Below are 20266 nucleotides of genomic sequence, written 5' to 3'. Positions count from 1 at the left end.
AATTTGTAAAAAAACACAAGTCCGAGATGCCAGTTAAAAATAGTTCTTCCAATTTTTCCACTTCAATCAATTGCCTCATATACCCAACCCAATGATATGCACTAACAACTAACCCACAGATAAAGAAAGCATTCATCTAACTCAACAAAATCCACAAAATAAATAACAAACCTTACAATACACAATAAAATAATATTTTTGTTCGTACGGCTACTATTGGTCATGCACGTTGTGTAGTTGTTCGTAGAGACGCTAACATTCCCACATAACTGCTCCATTTTTGACACAATGTTGACAGAATGAAACATATATCATGTGGTGTGCAACAACTATGCTGTACATGATGTACGTAACATGTACTATTATGCATGCATCGTGGGGGAGCATGTGCAGACACGCCAAGTCGTTGTCTCAAGCGTGTGTTGCTGGTTCGCTAATTTTACCAATAGAGGGCGTTTAATCTCACGCTATCACATTGTTCCGAAACGCCCTCTAGCGTTCAATAGTTCTTGTATTTGGTTTTGCGCACGCAAAGAACAACGACTAGCGGGCTTGAAATCTGCTGGTGTGCATTTATGTGCGTGAAATTGGGTGCTACTTCTTTGCGTGAATTTTACACAGACATCGGGACTTTTTGGCTTATTTGCGAACATGGACATCGTTGAATATAAAAAAAAATCGTGAGGTATCAGGGCTGAAGTCGTGATAAAAAGTTTTAAAGTGAGGCAACATGTTAAAATTCTCATTTTAAATTTTAACAACTCACAAATTATATAGAAAAAAATTTTGAGGTCGGCAATTTGTCCGCAAAAAAATTGAGGTCGGTCGGGTTATCGCAAATACAACATTTATTTTGTTTGGCCTAAGCCTAAGACAATCTTTACACATTGAGACCTTCAACTATGTATGCATTATTTAGGGATGCTAGAAACCATGTGCAATTAGCTGCTTCAAATATAATTGCCTTCACTCGTTAATTACCTCAGACTATTACTTATGGTAAACATTAAAAGCAACTTATACAATACCTTCATACCGCAATTTATGCAAACCCCTACATAATGCACAACCTTAATTGGACAGACTGCACTATACTTAATTGCTTGTAAACATCAACAAAGTGGTTAATAAATGCTTTAAATGAAGTGCGGTCCTCGCTGTGGCCTCAGTGCATGCTTGATACTTCACCAGACGAGTAAGGCTGAACTGATACTCAGTTAAAGATCAACACCAAGTAAAGATAACTTTATTACATCTGACAACTTTTCAAATTTACCTTCATCATGAAAACCTTTATAGCTGTTGTCATGGTTGTTTACATTGTGGAAAGTTGCAGATGTGATTGCACAAAAAGGTTCAGTGAAGACCTCAATAAGGCCCACAACCATGCATTGGTGAATCATGTATTTACATGGAAGACTGTATCATCTCCTGTGATCTGTGGGCGAGACTGCTCTATGGATCCACACTGTGCATCATTCAACTACTACACATGTAGCCATGTTTGCCAGTTGAGCAATGCTACTCATTCTCAAAGCCCTGATGACTTCATTGAGCTGCAAGGAGTTGCCTACTATGATGACAACTTGGAAACTCCTTCACTTTCAGCACCAGACTCTGAACAGTTTAGTAGTTGTCTGAAGTTATACCAGAATGGTAGCCATAATAGAGGCATCTACACCATCTACCCTGCCTGTCAGACTGAAGGAGTGAAGGTCTACTGTGATATGGAGACAGATGGAGGAGGCTGGATCGAGTTCCAGAGGAGACAAGATGGCTCAGTTGACTTTTACCGTAAATGGAATGTATACCAATCTGGGTTTGGTGATCTCTCTACTGAGTTCTGGCTTGGTAATGACATCCTACGTTACCTTACTGGGTCAGGACAATGGCAATTAAGGGTAGATATGGCTGATTGGGACGGAAACACAGCTTGGGCCAGTTATGATGAGTTTGCTGTATCAGGTGATAAGTACACTCTCCATGTTGATTCCTATGATAGAGACAGCTCAGCAGGTGATTCAATGGGGTATCATAATGGCATGCCCTTCAGTACCAAGGATCAGGACAATGATAGTTGGAGTTCTCACTGTGCACAACATAATAAAGGAGCATGGTGGTTTGGTGGCTGTATTACTTCTCATCTGAACGGTAAATACTACTACAATCAGAGTCAAGTGGGTCCTGCTCAAGGTTTAGAATGGATACACTGGAAAACTGGTGACTATTCCTTGAAGAACTGCTCGATGAAAATACGAGAAGTCCTGTAAACAGAACACCATACTCTAAAACGAAGTGGGTATTGAGAATTTAAATTGTAGAATTGAATGTCTAACCACCTGAATGGTACAGACATTCATTATATGGACATGGAATACAATGGAGCTCCTGGAGAGGATTTACACACTGCTTGAAAAAGTACAACATGAAAATAAGTCACCCTAAAGTCACCCTAAAGACGTATGTCTACAAAGTAGCAAAATGTTATGCAAAGAGTGTCAGTTACATGTAGGCCGGCCACTCAAAAATCATTGTTTGCAACTCATTGGCATTCAGTGTGCACAAAACATGAAGTTAAATACTACTTTACTGCACAAATACTACTTTACTGCACAAAAATGTTCAGCGAAATCATACCCCCTTTACTGGATAAAATGTGTACAGGAATGCCACTGCACTTGTATATTTTGATGCAGCTTTGAAAAACTTGTTGGATGAATTTGAAAAAAAAAGGTTTTGTTTTGTTTTAAAATCAAAACAAATGGACAGTTTTACGCAAGATGTGATTTAACACGACATACCGTTTGGAAATTGCAAAGAGGTATTTGCTGCAGGGTTTAGTTGTAAATATCAATAATATCTTGTACACTGATCAAATCTATGAGATGTAACATTGCAGAAAGAGAAAATCAAATACTTGAATGGGATTACAAGATTGAGGTTTTGATATTGTTATAAAAAAAAACAAGCAAGAATGCACTTAGTGACCAATGGTTGGAAACTGATATGAATGATATTTGTGTGTACTTAGTAGATTTAAATTTTGCATGAGGGATAAAGATTATTCTGTTGTTTTATGCAAGTTAAGCAAAGTTAACTTTCCTGATTCCTGCAAATTTTTTTAAAATGAAATTGTTGCGGTACCCACTGCCCCAAAAAATGATTCAAAACGCCTCTTGCTATCTCTGTGGTTTTGTCTCATAAGACACCTGCTCTAGAACGGCAGAGGTCGTGGGTTCAAATCCTACTCAAGTAAATTTTTTAATGAAATTGTTGCGGTACCCACTGCCCCAAAAAATGATTCAAAACGCCTCTTGCTATCGGCAATCTCTGTGGTTTTGTCTCATAACAGCCATTCCATTGTGACTCGCGTGACAATCTCACTGGTTTTTCAACTTTTGAAAGATCTATACTCCAAAATATAACACATGGCTCTCATGTAACTCAATTTATATAAACTTAGTGAAGAGCCCTACAACAAAAAATAAAAAAGGAAAACAAATTGTGTAGGTATCATGTTTTTATAGGAGTTCCAAAAATGTGACTCGCGTGACTGCCAAAAAATGAAAGGTGTTGCATCCCTGTATGCCATTGCCCAGTCGTGAGAACTCAGAGGAACTTTTTAGTTCCAGATCACTTTTTTTTTAAGTACAAGAGAAGCACTATATTATAATATAAAAAGTACAAAATAAAAAGTTTTTAAAAAATTGAAAATTTGTTAAATGCAACGTGACTCGCGTGACAGAAGTTTGTGACTCGCGTGACAAGTGAGAAAATATACAATAACTAAACAGGATACTGCATAACAAGAACATTTTATTTTATTCAGAACACTCAGAACTTGAAATTGAATCTTTTCATAAAAGGAAGAAACACCTGAAGCAACATTTAAAGGAAAAATAATCTGAACAGGCTTTGACTTAAACATGGTAATGTTGGGGTGGTTCTGAAAAGAATTGGCGGTTTAACAACACTGTCTGGTCGAAACGTTGAGTTGTTAAACCACCTGTTCTTTTCAGAACCACTCAAACCCATAGAGAGAACCCTTACTCGAAATTATTATATTGTTTTGTGATTGGGTAAAGGACTTTTTTCTCACTACGCTTGGCAGAGTGGTTAGGAAACCACAAATTTTGGTGTCAAGTTCTAATGGCATTAGACTGTGTGAGGCTGAGTACATGTAAATCTGATAAGTAATTTCTTTATTGATGCCTCCCTCCAAATCTAACTTAAAATACCCAGTTTCATCAAATATTTTTGTTTGTTCTTGTTTTAAGTTTATCATTCCTTGTATTATTTAAATAATGCAGGTAAATTATGCAGATGTGAGCGTATTGTACAGTGCAGTATGCAGTGTATGTAGTTCAACATGATCTGCTGACAGTGTGCCAGGTTACAATTGTACACTGTTATAATTCATTGTTCTAACAAAAATTTATAAATTCAGGGGCATAGTAGTATGTTCCAGTGGGCTGGGGGTGCTTTGGTAACATTCCATAGACATCATCCCCACGATACTTTGGTAGCTTTTGCTAACCATGTGCATTAAGTGCATTAGCCGTGACTCGCGTGACAAACTCGAGGGTGTTTTTTTTGTTTAGGTAGAAGGCCTAGGTAAAAAAAACTAATTAATTCTTGAAAGACCCTTTGAAAAGACCACTATTATGAGAGAGAAGAAAAAAAATGTTGAGGGTCTATAATAGAAAAAATACTATAACCATTTTTTTTGTGACTCGCGTGACAGTAAAACGAGGGTAAAAATTAACTCCCATTTTTCAAAAGTTAATAGTTCAAAAAGGCATATTTAATTTTGGCTGTCCTTACTAATGACTCTTTGTTGTTTATACATAATGATTAAATCTGAACATCTATTGTTTCATGATTTTTTTTTCAAAACCTGAATTTCAAGGATTGTTCAGACTTTTGTGTACACTTTTTACCCTTTACTCCCAAGGCTGTCGCAAAAACAATAAAGAATATTTTTATAAAGTCTTTTTAGAAGAAGAAGCACTAGGTGTTCTTGTTTCAAAATAAATGTAAAAACTTCAACGATAACCATTTTAATTTTTTTACTATGAAGCGCAAATACCACGGAATGGCTGATAAGACACCTGCTCTAGAACGACAGAGGTCGTGGGTTCAAATCCTACTCGAGTAATATGTAGGTTTTTTTTTTAAGGAATCTTGAAAGTACAAGTATAGTGTTTAACACACATTGGTGTGTGGGTAAAACCAAACAATATTTGTATGTATTGCTTGTTACTTTTTGAGCTGCTTTGTTGTAAAAAATCAATTCGTTTTTAGTAAATTAAAGATCTACAATGTATATCAATATGTAAAGTTTTAAAACCACAAGGGAAACTGACCAACAATGATAAAATCAAGCCCAAAATCAATTAAATATTTAGTAAACAAACAGGTATGAAATTTAATGATCTAAAGTTGATTCATTGAGGTTTTAAATTAGTACTGATTAATCTGGATGAATAGTTGGCTAATAACTGGAACATTTTTTATTTCATTTTTAATTCTGATCAATGTGTTTTTGTTTCTTGTTAGTTATCTTTTCAGATTACTATGGACTTTGTGTTACTTATTACAACAATTTAAAAACAAACTAAACGTAGACTAAAATATATCAGTATTTTCAGCTTTTGTTCAAGTTTTAGTTTCTCTTTTCAATTTTACAAGTTTTTTTGATGATCATTACTCTTAATTAGAATACTTAAAAGTTTTACAATCTGAAATTTATTTTGATGATTTTAGCGTTTAGCAATAATATTTTAAAGGATGTGTAGTGTGTTACTTGTAACTACGGATGAGGATTACAACAGAATGGTGTTTGGATAATTATTTAAACACATGGAGGTTTTAGGCAAGAAAACATTTAACAATGTCATTGGGGATACCATTTTCTTTTCTTAAAAAAAAAATTAATATTGTGTTTTAATAGTTAGAAGATTTAATTTTATCATAAATCTGAATGGATGTTCATGTAACATGTGTAAGATGGAAAAAAGAAGCTTTGAGTTTTGTGCAGTTTGAATAATCTACAGACATTACTAAAATGCTTCACTGTCAATCATGAGATAATATGCCATTACAAGCTAGAACAAGCTTCTGGATGCTGTTCAATTTCACCGTCAACAAACATTGATTATTGCCATCTATGTGAATACTTTGTCAAAGTTGATTGATTTGTAGTAATAAGGTTGAAGCTTAACCACTGAAGTAAAAGTGCTTTGTATGGCTATTATTATTGAACCATCTTCGACACACATGAATTGCTTCTCTTCATCCAGGTGTACAAATGGGAATCTGTACATGGTGATATGATATGACTTTTTGTTGGTTGCAATCAGTCAGGGATTGTTAAAAAATGGCTGAAAGTCAGTGAAAGTAATAATTGTATAGATAAATGTTAATAGCTTTTATAAAAAAGTTCACATCTGTTGTACTTTCAGTCAAAAAGTGCTACAACCCCTAAGACTAAGCTTGGGCGGTTCCTTCGGTTACCCGGTTCTACCCGGTTCCAAATTGAAAACCAGACCGGCGGTTCCACTCTTCTGTGGAACCGGGTACCCGCTTTTGTCGGTTCCGATTTTAAAAGTCCGAGTCCCAACTATAAAAGGCTCTGTGGAGCCGATCCTGCGACGAACCGGCTCTAGAAATTGAGGCTTGATGTTGAAAGCGGTGACCGCAGATACAGTGTGCAAAGGCTTCAAGCCGACATGAGTATCAACTATCACGTGTGGCTGCATACACAGTGCACAGCCCCCTCCAATCATGCATATACATGTACATGTACAGAGTCCAAAGTCCAAATAGACAGCACGTTGTGATTGGCTGCCGATATATCCATATTCATAGAAGCTTGCCCCATGCACAAAACACACAGTACTGTATGCATGTACAGGCATGTACTTGTATGTACAGAGACGACACACTGCATGCACTACGGACGTACTGCACTACATACGTACTGCACTACGGACATACTGCACTACGGACGTACTGCTACACAACGGACGTACTGCCGGCTAAATCAAAGACTTGTTTAAATGCAGGGAGAATAGGTGCTCGGTGGCACGATGTCTGATTGACTTGGGGTGGGTATTCTGGTATTTTCGTTAAAAATAGATCGGCTCCAATTGTGTGTGTGTGAGCTCGGGACCGATGTCTGATTAACTTGGTTATTTTCAGTTAAAACAGATCGGCTCAATTGTGTGTGTGTGAGCTCGGGATGGGCGGCTTATGTTTTATATTGAATTGGAACCGGGTATGTCTCAGAACCGAGCTTTTTTTCGGAACCGGAACCAAGCCCCAAATTTCTGGAACCGCCCAAGCTTACCTAAGACATTTCCATTTTAATAACACATTATAGATTCACCACAATTGATTGAAAGCAACTCATCGCCAAGTATTTTTTAGACAACTAAAGAATGGTATACTTAGATTTAAGCTTGTAAAAGTTGGTTCTGAAGGAATACATGATCAACTTAAATTAATTAAACCATGTCATTGGCTTTGTAATTATTTATGTTTACGAAAGATTAATATATTACAACATAGTTTTCAAAACATGAAAGTTAGTCATAAAATTGTTTATTCTACTATTGAGTTTGCTCTGCAAAAACGACAAATAAGTCAATTTCTTTTTTCATTTGAAAGATTTGCGCTGTGCCCGAACAAATACATAAAACAAAAATAACTCAAAGACTTTATTTGATATTAAAAATTATATTTGATGCATGAAAATGTAAGTTAATTTGCATTTTATGTCAAGACCAATTGAAGTATCATGGATATAATTAGAACTGATTACAATGTTAACCTTCCTACTGTTAGACCATTCAGTATAATCCACTTTGGTTTTGAATAAGGTAATAAAAGGGTTGTGACGAGTTCTTAAACTGCCGCTTAAAGTCGGCAGCGTCGTAAGGCTCTGGCCTTTATTGCACGGTAACGACCCTGCAAGGTTTTAAACGGCAGTTTAAGAACGAGTCAATACTCTTTTATTCCCATTCATAAATGCCTTTTTGGTTTAAAGGCGTAATAAAGTAAGAAACTCTGTAAAACTTATCGGTTTTCCCGACGTACTTGAGCTTTGTACGTGTTGCATTTTTATGACTGAGACAGTTTTTGGATATGCATTCGTGCGTGTAGTATGCATCTAAACGTATCCGAAAAACAACCGATTATAAACAGCTTTAGCTGGTCTTTATCAACCGTTTAAACACTCCTTTGTGATGCGCTCTCCATTATTAGGAAGAGCGAAACTGTCTGACAAATTTATGAATGATAGATAAACAGCAATATGATCCCATGATGATACTATGTAATGAAAGTATACAGTACAAACGTACACAGTTAGGTCTTTGCTCAGCTGTGCCACAATACACAATCTTTGCAGTTGAATCATATCTCACTGGATAATATATCACCAAGAGTAGGAGGGTTAAATTAATTTCAACATGATTGTTTGTTAACACTGAAATAAACCACAGACAGGAAGTATTGAAATGTGATCAAGTTTTGTTGATTGGAATCTTGTTTTGTTTTCACTGCAAACCAATGACTCAGACTCAGGGGCCGATTTCACAAAGCAATAAAATTCATTGTAAGACAAATTTTCAGTATCACCATAGTGATTTGCATTGTGACATCACACATTACTTAGCAACTAGGATTGATTTGCAGTTACGATCAATCTTAGATCTTTGTGAAATCAGCCCCTGGTCTTCAATGTCATGTCTAGGTTCTGAGTTTGGACACAACAATGAAGATGTACACGCTGATAATGAAGGATGCTCCAAGTCCTGAATTGAGATTCATTCTAAAACTCCAACCAAACATCAACTTCTCATCCGGTATTAACATGTTTATATTAACATTATAATCAGATATCAATATAAACCACAAGGGAAACTGACTGGGTAAATTTTGAAATGTTTTTTGGGGTTGACCAAAGAATTGACTAGAGTGGGATTCAAACCAACGACCTCCGGCACGTTAATCCGGAGGTTGTTGGTTTGAATCCCACTCTAGTCAATTCTTTGTTCAACCCCCAAAAACATTATAATCAGTGAGGTTTCAGACTCAAAGTAATCAAAACTTTTACAATGAATACCATTCCTATATTTTACAATTGTTGAACCAATAAAACCTTTGAACAATGACTTTACTCAGACTGCCTGCAACAGAGTCATATGTGTATATGGGTTTGGTAATCTCTCCACTAAGTTCTGGCTGGGTAATAACATCATATGTAGGTGACTTTCTGAGTCAAGACAATGGCATTTATCACTGACTGGGACAAAAACACATCTTGGGCCAGTTATGATGGGTTTGCTGTATCAGGTGATACTCTCCATGGTGGTTCCTATGATGCAGACAGCTCAGCAAAGGCTCATCATAATGGCCATAGTCCTTTTATAGCACCAACGACAGGACAATGATCGCTCGAGTGCTGCAAGCTGTGTACAGGTGTACAGCGTCATTAAGGTGTAAGGTGGTTTAAAGCCATTGGACCCTTTCGGTAAACAGTATTGTCCAAGGCCCACACTTCGTGTATCACAACTTCTATATCAAATAACAAACCTGTGAAAATTTAGGCTCAATCAGACGTCAGAGTCGGGAGAAAATAACGGGAAAACCCACCCTTGTATCCGCACGTTTCGCGGTGTCATGACATGTGTTTAAAATAAATCCGTAATTCTCGATATCGAGAATTGATATTGTTTTACTGTTTTCTCAAAAAGTAAAGCATTTCATGGAATAATTTTTTAAGAGAAGTCTTTCACCACTACCTTCTGTAAACCCTGTTAGTTATTTGTAAATCTGTGAACTTTTTTTTTGTTTTCTGCACGGAAAGGGTCCAATGGCTTTAACAACTGTTTTTTAAGCACATCTTAATGGCCAATGCTACCATCGAGTCCAGTGGAATCAGAACAAGGTGTCAATGGGGACCCTGGAAAGATGGCCAATACTCCATGAAAAACTGCTCTTAATGAAAACCACACTCTGAAGTCCTGTAAACGGAACACCACACTCTGAAGTCCTGTAAACTGAACACCACACTCTGAAGTCATGTAAACTGAACACCACACTCTGAAGTCATGTAAACTGAACACCACACTCTCAAGTCATGTAAACTGAACACCACACTCTCAAGTCATGTGAACTGAACGCCACACTCTCAAGTCATGTAAACTGAACACCACACTCTCAAGTCATGTAAACTGAACACCACACCCTCAAGTCCTGTAAACTGAACACCACACTCTCAAGTCATGTGAACTGAACGCCACACTCTCAAGTCATGTGAACTGAACGCCACACTCTCAAGTCATGTAAACTGAACACCACACTCTCAAGTCATGTAAACTGAACACCACACCCTCAAGTCCTGTAAACTGAACACCACACTCTCAAGTCATGTGAACTGAACGCCACACTCTCAAGTCCTGTAAACTGAACACCACACTCTCAAGTCCTGTAAACTGAACACCACACTCTGAAGTCCTGTAAACTGAACACCACACTCTGAAGTCCTGTAAACTGAACATCACACTCTCAAGTCATGTAAACTGAACACCACACTCTCAAGTCCTGTAAACTGAACGCCACACTCTGAATTCATGTAAACTGAACACCACACTCTCAAGTCCTGTAAACTGAACACCACACTCTCAAGTCCTGTAAACTGAACACCACACTCTCAAGTCCCGTAACCTGAACACCACACTCTCAAGTCCTGTAAACTGAACACCACACTCTCAAGTCCTGTAAACTGAACACCACACTCTCAAGTCCTGTAAACTGAACACCACACTCTCAAGTCCTGTAAACTGAACACCACACTCTCAAGTCCTGTAAACTGAACACCACACTCTCAAAACCTGTAAACTGAACACCACACTCTCAAGTCCTGTAAACTGAACACCACACAACGAAGCGTGTATGGAGAAGTTAACTGAATGGTAAGTATTACGTTCATACAGACATTCAATATTAACCCCTTGCACGCACATCACATGCGTTGACTGTGCCATGCTCACCATTTTGGTAGTCAATAAGTTTTTGTGTAAACGCCGCGTAACCTAAAATGCACACTTCACTGAATAATGCACAGTGTCATTGACCACCAAAATGGTGCATCCAAGATTCTGAAGATAATATCAGGTGAATTGGGTCAATAGACATGGCATACAATAGAGCTCCTAGAGAAGATTTACAAAGGGCTTGACATAGTACAGGTAGAACTAGAAAATAAGAGAAGATTTGAAATCTCAAGTCACCCACAAGATGTACAAGTATGTCTACATAGTGGCATAGGTTTAACACATCAGACTACTTAGCCTAAGACAATCATTACAAATTAAGACTTTCAACTACCATTATGCATTATGAATTATTTAGGGATTCACGCATTTGTTACTTCTCGTCTTGACAACGGCAATGCTCTTCTCTACAGTCTTCCTAACAACCAGATTTCCCGACTTCAACGGCTCCAAAATACTGCTGCCCGCATTGTGACACTGTCTAGAAAATCCTGTTCTATCACCCCCATTCTGAAACATCTACACTGGCTCCCTATCTCTCAACGAATCATCTTCAAGCTGATGCTCATTGTCCACAAAGCTCTTAATGGCAAGGCTCCCCACTATATTTCTTTGATCTTGTGTTTGTACCGCAAAATTCAAGTCTCTTCTCAAAACTGATCTTATGTCACAGGTTTTCAATGATTAATTTTGTTGTTTCTGTTTTTCTTTGTGTTGTGTTTTGTTTTTTTGTTTTGTTTTTGGTTTTACTGCGCCTTGCACCCAGCAGGGTGGATATGTGCGCATTACAAGTCTTATTATTATTATTATTATTATTATTAATGTGCAATTAGCTAATGCAATATGACCTTTATACCCAATATGCTGTTTGATGCTCTCTGATGAGCAATTACAATATACAATGGACAAAATTAAAAGCAATTTATAAAAAAACCTTAATACCGCAATTTATGCAAACCCATAAATAATGCAATATCTTAATTGGACAGGCTGCACTATACTTAATTGCTTGTAAACATCGACAAAGTGGTTAATCGCTGTGGCCTCAGTGCGTGCTTGATACTTCACCAGACGAGTAAGGCTGTATTTATAACTGATACTCAGTTAAAGATCAACACCAAGTAAAGGTTACTCATACATCTGACAACTTTTCAAATTTACCTTCATCATGAAAACCTTTATAGCTGTTGTCATGGTTATTTTCATTATGGAAAGTTGCAAATTTGATTGCGTAAAAAGGTTCAGAAGACCTCAATAAGGCTCACAACCATGCATTGGTTAATCATGAGTAAGACCTCAATAAGGCCCACAACCATGCATTGGTTCATCATGAGTAAGACCTCAATAAGGCCCACAACCATGCATTGGTTAATCATCAGTGAAGACCTCAATAAGGCCCACAACCATGCATTGGTTAATCATCAGTGAAGACCTCAATAAGGCCCACAACCATGCATTGGTTAATCATGAGTAAGACCTCAATAAGGCCCACAACCATGCATTGGTTAATCATGAGTAAGACCTCAATAAGGCCCACAACCATGCATTGGTTAATCATCAGTGAAGACCTCAATAAGGCCCACAACCATGCATTGGTTAATCATGAGTAAGACCTCAATAAGGCTCACAACCATGCATTGGTTAATCATCAGTGAAGACCTCAATAAGGCCCACAACCATGCATTGGTTAATCATGAGTAAGACCTCAATAAGGCCCACAACCATGCATTGGTTAATCATGAGTAAGACCTCAATAAGGCCCACAACCACGCATTGGTTAATCATGAGTAAGACCTCAATAAGGCCCACAACCATGCATTGGTTAATCATGAGTAAGACCTCAATAAGGCCCACAACCATGCATTGGTTAATCATGAGTAAGACCTCAATAAGGCTCACAACCATGCATTGGTTAATCATCGGTGAAGACCTCAATAAGGCCCACAACCATGCATTGGTTAATCATGAGTAAGACCTCAATAAGGCCCACAACCATGCATTGGTTAATCATGAGTAAGACCTCAATAAGGCCCACAACCATGCATTGGTTAATCATGAGTAAGACCTCAATAAGGCCCACAACCATGCATTGGTTAATCATGAGTAAGACCTCAATAAGGCCCACAACCATGCATTGGTTAATCATGAGTAAGACCTCAATAAGGCCCACAACCATGCATTGGTTAATCATGAGTAAGACCTCAATAAGGCCCACAACCATGCATTGGTTAATCATGAGTAAGACCTCAATAAGGCCCACAACCATGCATTGGTTAATCATGAGTAAGACCTCAATAAGGCCCACAACCATGCATTGGTTAATCATGAGTAAGACCTCAATAATTAAGGCCCACAACCATGCATTGGTTAATCATGAGTAAGACCTCAATAAGGCCCACAACCATGCATTGGTTAATCATGAGTAAGACCTCAATAAGGCCCACAACCATGCATTGGTTAATCATGAGTAAGACCTCAATAAGGCCCACAACCATGCATTGGTTAATCATGAGTAAGACCTCAATAAGGCCCACAACCATGCATTGGTTAATCATGAGTATGACCTCAATAAGGCTCACAACCATGCATTGGTTAATCATGAGTAAGACCTCAATAAGGCCCACAACCATGCATTGGTTAATCATAAGTAAGACCTCAATAAGGCCCACAACCATGCATTGGTTAATCATGAGTAAGACCTCAATAAGGCCCACAACCATGCATTGGTTAATCATGAGTAAGACCTCAATAAGGCCCACAACCATGCATTGGTTAATCATCAGTGAAGACCTCAATAAGGCCCACAACCATGCATTGGTTAATCATCAGTGAAGACCTCAATAAGGCTCACAACCATGCATTGGTTAATCATGAGTAAGACCTCAATAAGGCCCACAACCATGCATTGGTTAATCATGAGTAAGACCTCAATAAGGCCCACAACCATGCATTGGTTAATCATGAGTAAGACCTCAATAAGGCTCACAACCATGCATTGGTTAATCATGAGTAAGACCTCAATAAGGCCCAAACCATGCATTGGTTAATCATGAGTAAGACCTCAATAAGGCCCACAACCATGCATTGGTTAATCATCAGTGAAGACCTCAATAAGGCCCACAACCATGCATTGGTTAATCATCAGTGAAGACCTCAATAAGGCCCACAACCATGCATTGGTTAATCATCAGTGAAGACCTCAATAAGGCTCACAACCATGCATTGGTTAATCATGAGTAAGACCTCAATAAGGCCCACAACCATGCATTGGTTAATCATGAGTAAGACCTCAATAAGGCCCACAACCATGCATTGGTTAATCATCAGTGAAGACCTCAATAAGGCCCACAACCATGCATTGGTTAATCATGAGTAAGACCTCAATAAGGCCCACAACCATGCATTGGTTAATCATGAGTAAGACCTCAATAAGGCCCACAACCATGCATTGGTTAATCATCAGTGAAGACCTCAATAAGGCTCACAACCATGCATTGGTTAATCATGAGTAAGACCTCAATAAGGCCCACAACCATGCATTGGTTAATCATGAGTAAGACCTCAATAAGGCCCACAACCATGCATTGGTTAATCATGAGTAAGACCTCAATAAGGCTCACAACCATGCATTGGTTAATCATGAGTAAGACCTCAATAAGGCCCACAACCATGCATTGGTTAATCATCAGTGAAGACCTCAATAAGGCCCACAACCATGCATTGGTTAATCATGAGTAAGACCTCAATAAGGCCCACAACCATGCATTGGTTAATCATGAGTAAGACCTCAATAAGGCCCACAACCATGCATTGGTTAATCATGAGTAAGACCTCAATAAGGCCCACAACCATGCATTGGTTAATCATGAGTAAGACCTCAATAAGGCCCACAACCATGCATTGGTTAATCATGGGTCTTTACACCCATCTTTAATGGTACAGACATTCATTATATGGACATGCAATCAGTGGCGTAACTAAGGGGGTCAGGGTGGGGGGGGGGGGGGCGCCTGGGGCATTTGAAATTTGAAAATTTGATACTACTCATAAGTCTGTTAATCTTGGGAAGTTAAAAAAAATACATTGTTTGCAAGATCCATTATTGATATCAGTTCAAATTTTAGCCAGAATTTTGTATTTTAATTCCAACAAATATTTCTCAACTAAATGTACCACCCACCATATATTTCCTATGATACAGACAAACAAAGTTTAAATGTATTCTACTCAATGATTTTTGGCTGTGAACGTCCAAAAACCCACCTGACCTATTTCCTCAAATGATGTTCTGTAATTCATTTTTAGTATCAAGGACCACACATTTTGACAAACATTTCAATGCTTAAAGAGCCATCAAAGATTGGCTCTCTGCCTTGACTGCCAAAACAACGGCACACCCAGGATTATGTTTTTTTGGGGGGGGCTCGAACCAATTTATTGGGTGGGGTCCAGGGGCCGGCCTTACGGCCCCTGGTGGGGTCCAGGGGCGAAGCCCCGATGGTGGTCCAGGGGGCAAAGCCACCTGGAGCTCTGAGCTTTCTGGCGTTTTGGGGGTGAAAAATCAAGCCTCTTTATGCACAAATTTAGAAGAAAAACATACTTTTTAAGCACTTCTGATTCATATAAATGTATCGTCTATAATTACGAACTGCAAAAATCAGTCAATAATTCAGCAGAGGTTTTTGTTTTAAATAGTAATGCTGCGGACGTGGTTGAAAAGAGAACATTATAGGCGGTGCTACCTACTTTTCATCACTGGGCGGCAAATTCCATGAATAAGGAGGCGGCAAACCCAGAACTTACAGATAAACCTTTGTTTTGCGAAAGTGGTGTCGCATAATAATAATTTTTATCAGAGTACTGTTCAAAAATGAAATTATAACTTTAACCAGGGCATAAATGTGATGTGTAATTTGTTAAGGGTAGGATTGCAGACCTTTTTAATCCCTGAACATAGCCGACTAAAATGAAAAATGTGGAAAAGAAGCAATGCGTGGTGATCAACATTCGATCGGGTCGGTCGGTATCTGGTTTAATGCATATTCAGTAAAAACATCGCGGGTAAAAAAACATTACTATCCGGCGTTTCTCAAATTTAAGTGTAGTACTAGAAAACCATTGAATGCCGGAGCAACCAAGAACAACGTGAGATATATTTTATCCTGGACAACGGGTTTCAAATGCTTAATATGTTATTGTTGCAAGTGTACACAATTACAAGGGAGTTGTCATAAGATCATTGCATAAGATGTGTTCAAAATCTTTCACCTCGCACCTTGCATTATCGAATATCCCAGATAAAAGAGTTATTTTGGCAGGGGAAAAAAATGCGAATGGCAAAGGAAGAAAAGAAAATACTTCCACCGGAAATAAAAACCAAAAACTACACACGCATTTGCGACTTTTCTCGCTCGGCTCTTTTTTCCTTTCCCCTTCCTCCCCTCCCATGTTATTATTTTTTTCGTTCTTCTTCTTTCCTTCCCTCTTTCTCCCCCGAGCCCCCCCCCCCCCTTGGGTGCGCCGTTGTGCCCAAAAAAACCCAGCCTGATTGATCTATTATAGGCCACTTTAAGTTCAGTATGGGTTTAAAAGTAAAGCAACTAATACAATGTAAAATTCATTAGTATGAATGAAGTGCAGCTGCGAAACTTCCGCGCATCCTATTTTTATCAAAGGACTCCTATATTATATTTTTAAATGACGAACAGTATACAGGGCAAAATAAAGTATGACAGATGATGCATGTTCCAGCAATCAAATAACAAAGAGCTTTAAGTGCAGCTTTAAGTGGTGATAGGTATATTGTGCTCTTACAGTAGGACTAGATGTACATTTACATTCAATGTCATCACAAGGTCTGAACATACTTACCTAGAGAGCAGGGCCAAGGATTGAGTAGTAGCAGTTATTCTGTCAAAACTGTTGTCCACAAATTCTAGAAATGCATACTAGGGCAACAAAATAAAACATTGGAATATTATAAAAAGGGGCTTCCCTGGTGTTTCCAGTATAAGGGGGCTTAATAATGAATGTCAGATTACAATCCACTTCCATTCTTCCAGTTCTCATGTGTTAGCACTATGAATGATGTACTACACTTATCATGAAGAGAACAGGCTTGCCCAAGAACATTGAGCTCAGGCACCATGAGCTTGATACTGATACAGGCCCTTTATGTAAAATAGCTGTATTACAAAGTATGATCATAAAGACACTCATGAAATGAGTGGATATCTTCACAGAGTATAGCTATGTGACCTGTGCAAAAGAGCTTCATAGCCTGGACTTCCTGCAGGCACGATTTGTACACAGCCTTATGGAAGAAAACATCTTACATTTTATGGATATTGCACTGTCAAATTCTTAGCATTTTGATATGATGAAAGGGGCACATCTCAAAACTTGACGAGCTTTTACTTTCATAACTCTTGGATTGATGTGGAAATTATGACACAAAATGTAAACTTTCCCATATGACCAGTGCAGTATGTTGCCTGCCAAAATACCCAAATAATGTACAAGGTCACACTTATTGTAAACAAAGGTCACATGGTCTATAACTTCCAGATACACGTTTTATTCATCTGAGTACTTTATGGCTTGGCAACAAGGGTTGTGGGAAAAGCGCCCTCTAGTGTTGATATATTACAACTCAATTAAGACATTGCTGAATAATAAGCTGGTTTTTCATTTAGGATCATTGCTTGACCCATTCCAAAAAAGGAAAGGATAACCAAAGAAACCTTTGGTAAAATATGGCAATGAACCCTCCTTCCACCCACCCCCTTCACTACCTCCATACATTCATTAGAGTTACTTAAAAGGCTCACCATTGCACGACACCATGCATGGCTCATTACCACTCTATAGTACTTGTTTCTTTGCCACTTCTATAGACCGTAATGAATAACCCCTTTATTTGCTATGAAAGGCGCCATCTTGTAGGGCAAACCGTATGCGCGTCCAAACGCGTACATCAATGAAGCATGCAGCATTCCTGGTTTGATTTCTACAGTACATGCATGCACACACACCCCCACAGACGCCATGTTGTAGGGCAGATATTTGAACGGTGACGTCATTCTCAATACGGTCTATAATCTGACCCAAGGTTATTGACCCTCCCTCTGCTCATTTCTGACCTACCTGCAAATCAAAGATGTTCTTCTTGAAATCTTCAAAATCATTGTCAAAGTCAACCTTACGGTGATCCAATACATCATAAGGCTTCTTCTTGACACCACTGTAGATATTCTGAAACTTATTTGCCATTGGTTCAATGCCCTCGATACGAGAAGTTGTCAAAACACTGTAAGTATCAATAGTACACAGCATTTCCACAATCTGTGAAATAAAACACACGAGTCAATTGGCATGTAGTTACTACCCTAAATTTCACCAAGTTTCAGAGCCCTCCAACTTTCGAGGATAAATTCAGTATTTGCTTGGTTAAAATACAAAGTGATGAACAAAGTTGTAACGTTAAAAATCCAAGTTGTATACTCCTCATGCTGATTCAATGGCCACACATAGGCTACTGTGTTTAAACACATCTGGCTGTGGTTATATCATCCGTTTAAACACCCCCTTATGATGTCATCTCAACAAATCAAAATGGAGAAACTGTCCAAGGTATTTATGAACGAGGAATTAATATGACATGGATAATTTGGTCGGCATACATTTCCCCCCAATAATTTGAATCTAACTTGTGTTTTTAATGTAGATTTCAACTTCACTGTATAATGTCCATGTGATGTGCAATGGAACCAGTAATAAAACATGAAGTAGTTTCTTACCTTATCTATGCGCTTACAGAAAGCATCAAACTTCCCAAAGATATACATCTCTGAGAAGTCAAATGATCTGGCTCCTGGTATCTCATCAATCTTCTTCTTGGTTTTATGGAAGCATTTCTGATATTCCTTGTACAGTCTGGTTGCAGCATGGAGCTTACTGAGTAGCTCTTCATAGGGTTGATCCCATATGCGAAACATGCCATCATTAGTGATGTAGTTCTTACAAGCTGTTACCATCTGGTTGGTCACCTATCAGGATTGATGAACAGGTTAAAAGGTGAAAATGTTGTTGAGAATCAACCAAACTCACCAGTCTGAGATGAAGACTGAGAGTAAGACAATGACCAAAAAGGGCCAGTCACACTGCAACGATAACAAAAAACGATGAATAAGATGAATAAGTGTGCGCATATTCTGGTGTGGAGCACTTCAACCAAAAGAATGTGTTCTCTTTGCGTTGTGATCGTTATGGTTTTCGTTATTGCTGCAGTGTGACTGGCCCTTGTAAGACCTTATTGTTCATTATATCAGAAAATTACTCGGCTTATAAATATAGTAATCCTGGGTCTTACATCAACCTTTTATGTTCAAACGGGAGCCCTGCTATGCAATAAAAATAAAAATACAATTCTTCAAACTTCATCACAAGAATAAACAAATGCTATTCATGTTTCTGATTTTTTTGACCAATGTAATGTATTTAACATGGAAATGAATTGATGTAACAAATGATTCAACTTAAACACAACTGAATTGTCAATTCAGTGGTTTAATTCAGTTAGCTTAAAATGTAGAAATCAAAGTATTTACCTTAATGAACAATGAAGTCATTCTTTCTGAGGTGTTGTAATAGCGAGAGATACTATGGATCATGCGGATTGCATTGATCAAGCTAGGTATGCAGTCTACCATACCAACCTGTAACAAACAAACATTCATGACAGTTAGGGTGTGATTTACACAAGTCATTTTTATTGAAAAGATGATAAGTTTGCATCAGGGATAAAGAATATTAATTTTGTTTTTTACCCATATACACCAATGTGTGTTAGCACTGTATACTCAGTACTTACCCGAGTTCTGTGAATTGCAAAGGTCTTGGGTTCGAATCCCACCTGAGTATTGCCTGTGATTTTTTTTCGCAGAACTCAGGTAAGTACTGAGTATACAGACAGTGTTAAAAACCAAAATTAATATTCTTTATCCCCGACGCAAATTTAACACCTATTAATTCGTTTGCAGTGCCCGCTGCTAAGCATAGGATTCGAACTGCCTCTAGCCACCGGGCAATCTCGGTGGTCTAGTTGGTAAGACACTGCTCTAGAATTGCAAAGGTCATGGGTTCGAATCCCACCCAAGTAATATGCCTGCGATTTTTTTCACAGAACTTGGGTAAGTACTGAG

General features: G+C 38.2%; 1 protein-coding gene across 1 annotated transcript in view; it reads right to left on the bottom strand.

The window, feature by feature from the left end:
* Positions 1–20266, bottom strand: part of LOC117301515 (dynein heavy chain 8, axonemal-like) — a 142916-nt gene that overhangs the window by 115527 nt on the left and 7123 nt on the right. The window contains exons 8-11 of the mRNA XM_033785541.1: positions 19673–19780; positions 18863–19111; positions 18210–18407; positions 16935–17011 (exon numbers count right to left, since the gene is read on the bottom strand). Of these exons, the coding sequence (XP_033641432.1) occupies positions 16935–17011; positions 18210–18407; positions 18863–19111; positions 19673–19780 (632 nt within the window). The remainder of the gene's footprint in view (positions 1–16934; positions 17012–18209; positions 18408–18862; positions 19112–19672; positions 19781–20266) is intronic.

The sequence above is a fragment of the Asterias rubens genome, chromosome 17 (assembly GCF_902459465.1).
Source record: "Asterias rubens chromosome 17, eAstRub1.3, whole genome shotgun sequence".
In the NCBI taxonomy this organism is placed as follows: domain Eukaryota; kingdom Metazoa; phylum Echinodermata; class Asteroidea; order Forcipulatida; family Asteriidae; genus Asterias; species Asterias rubens.
Note: the sequence above shows the minus strand (reverse complement) of the source record. Positions and strands in the feature narration are given on the sequence as shown.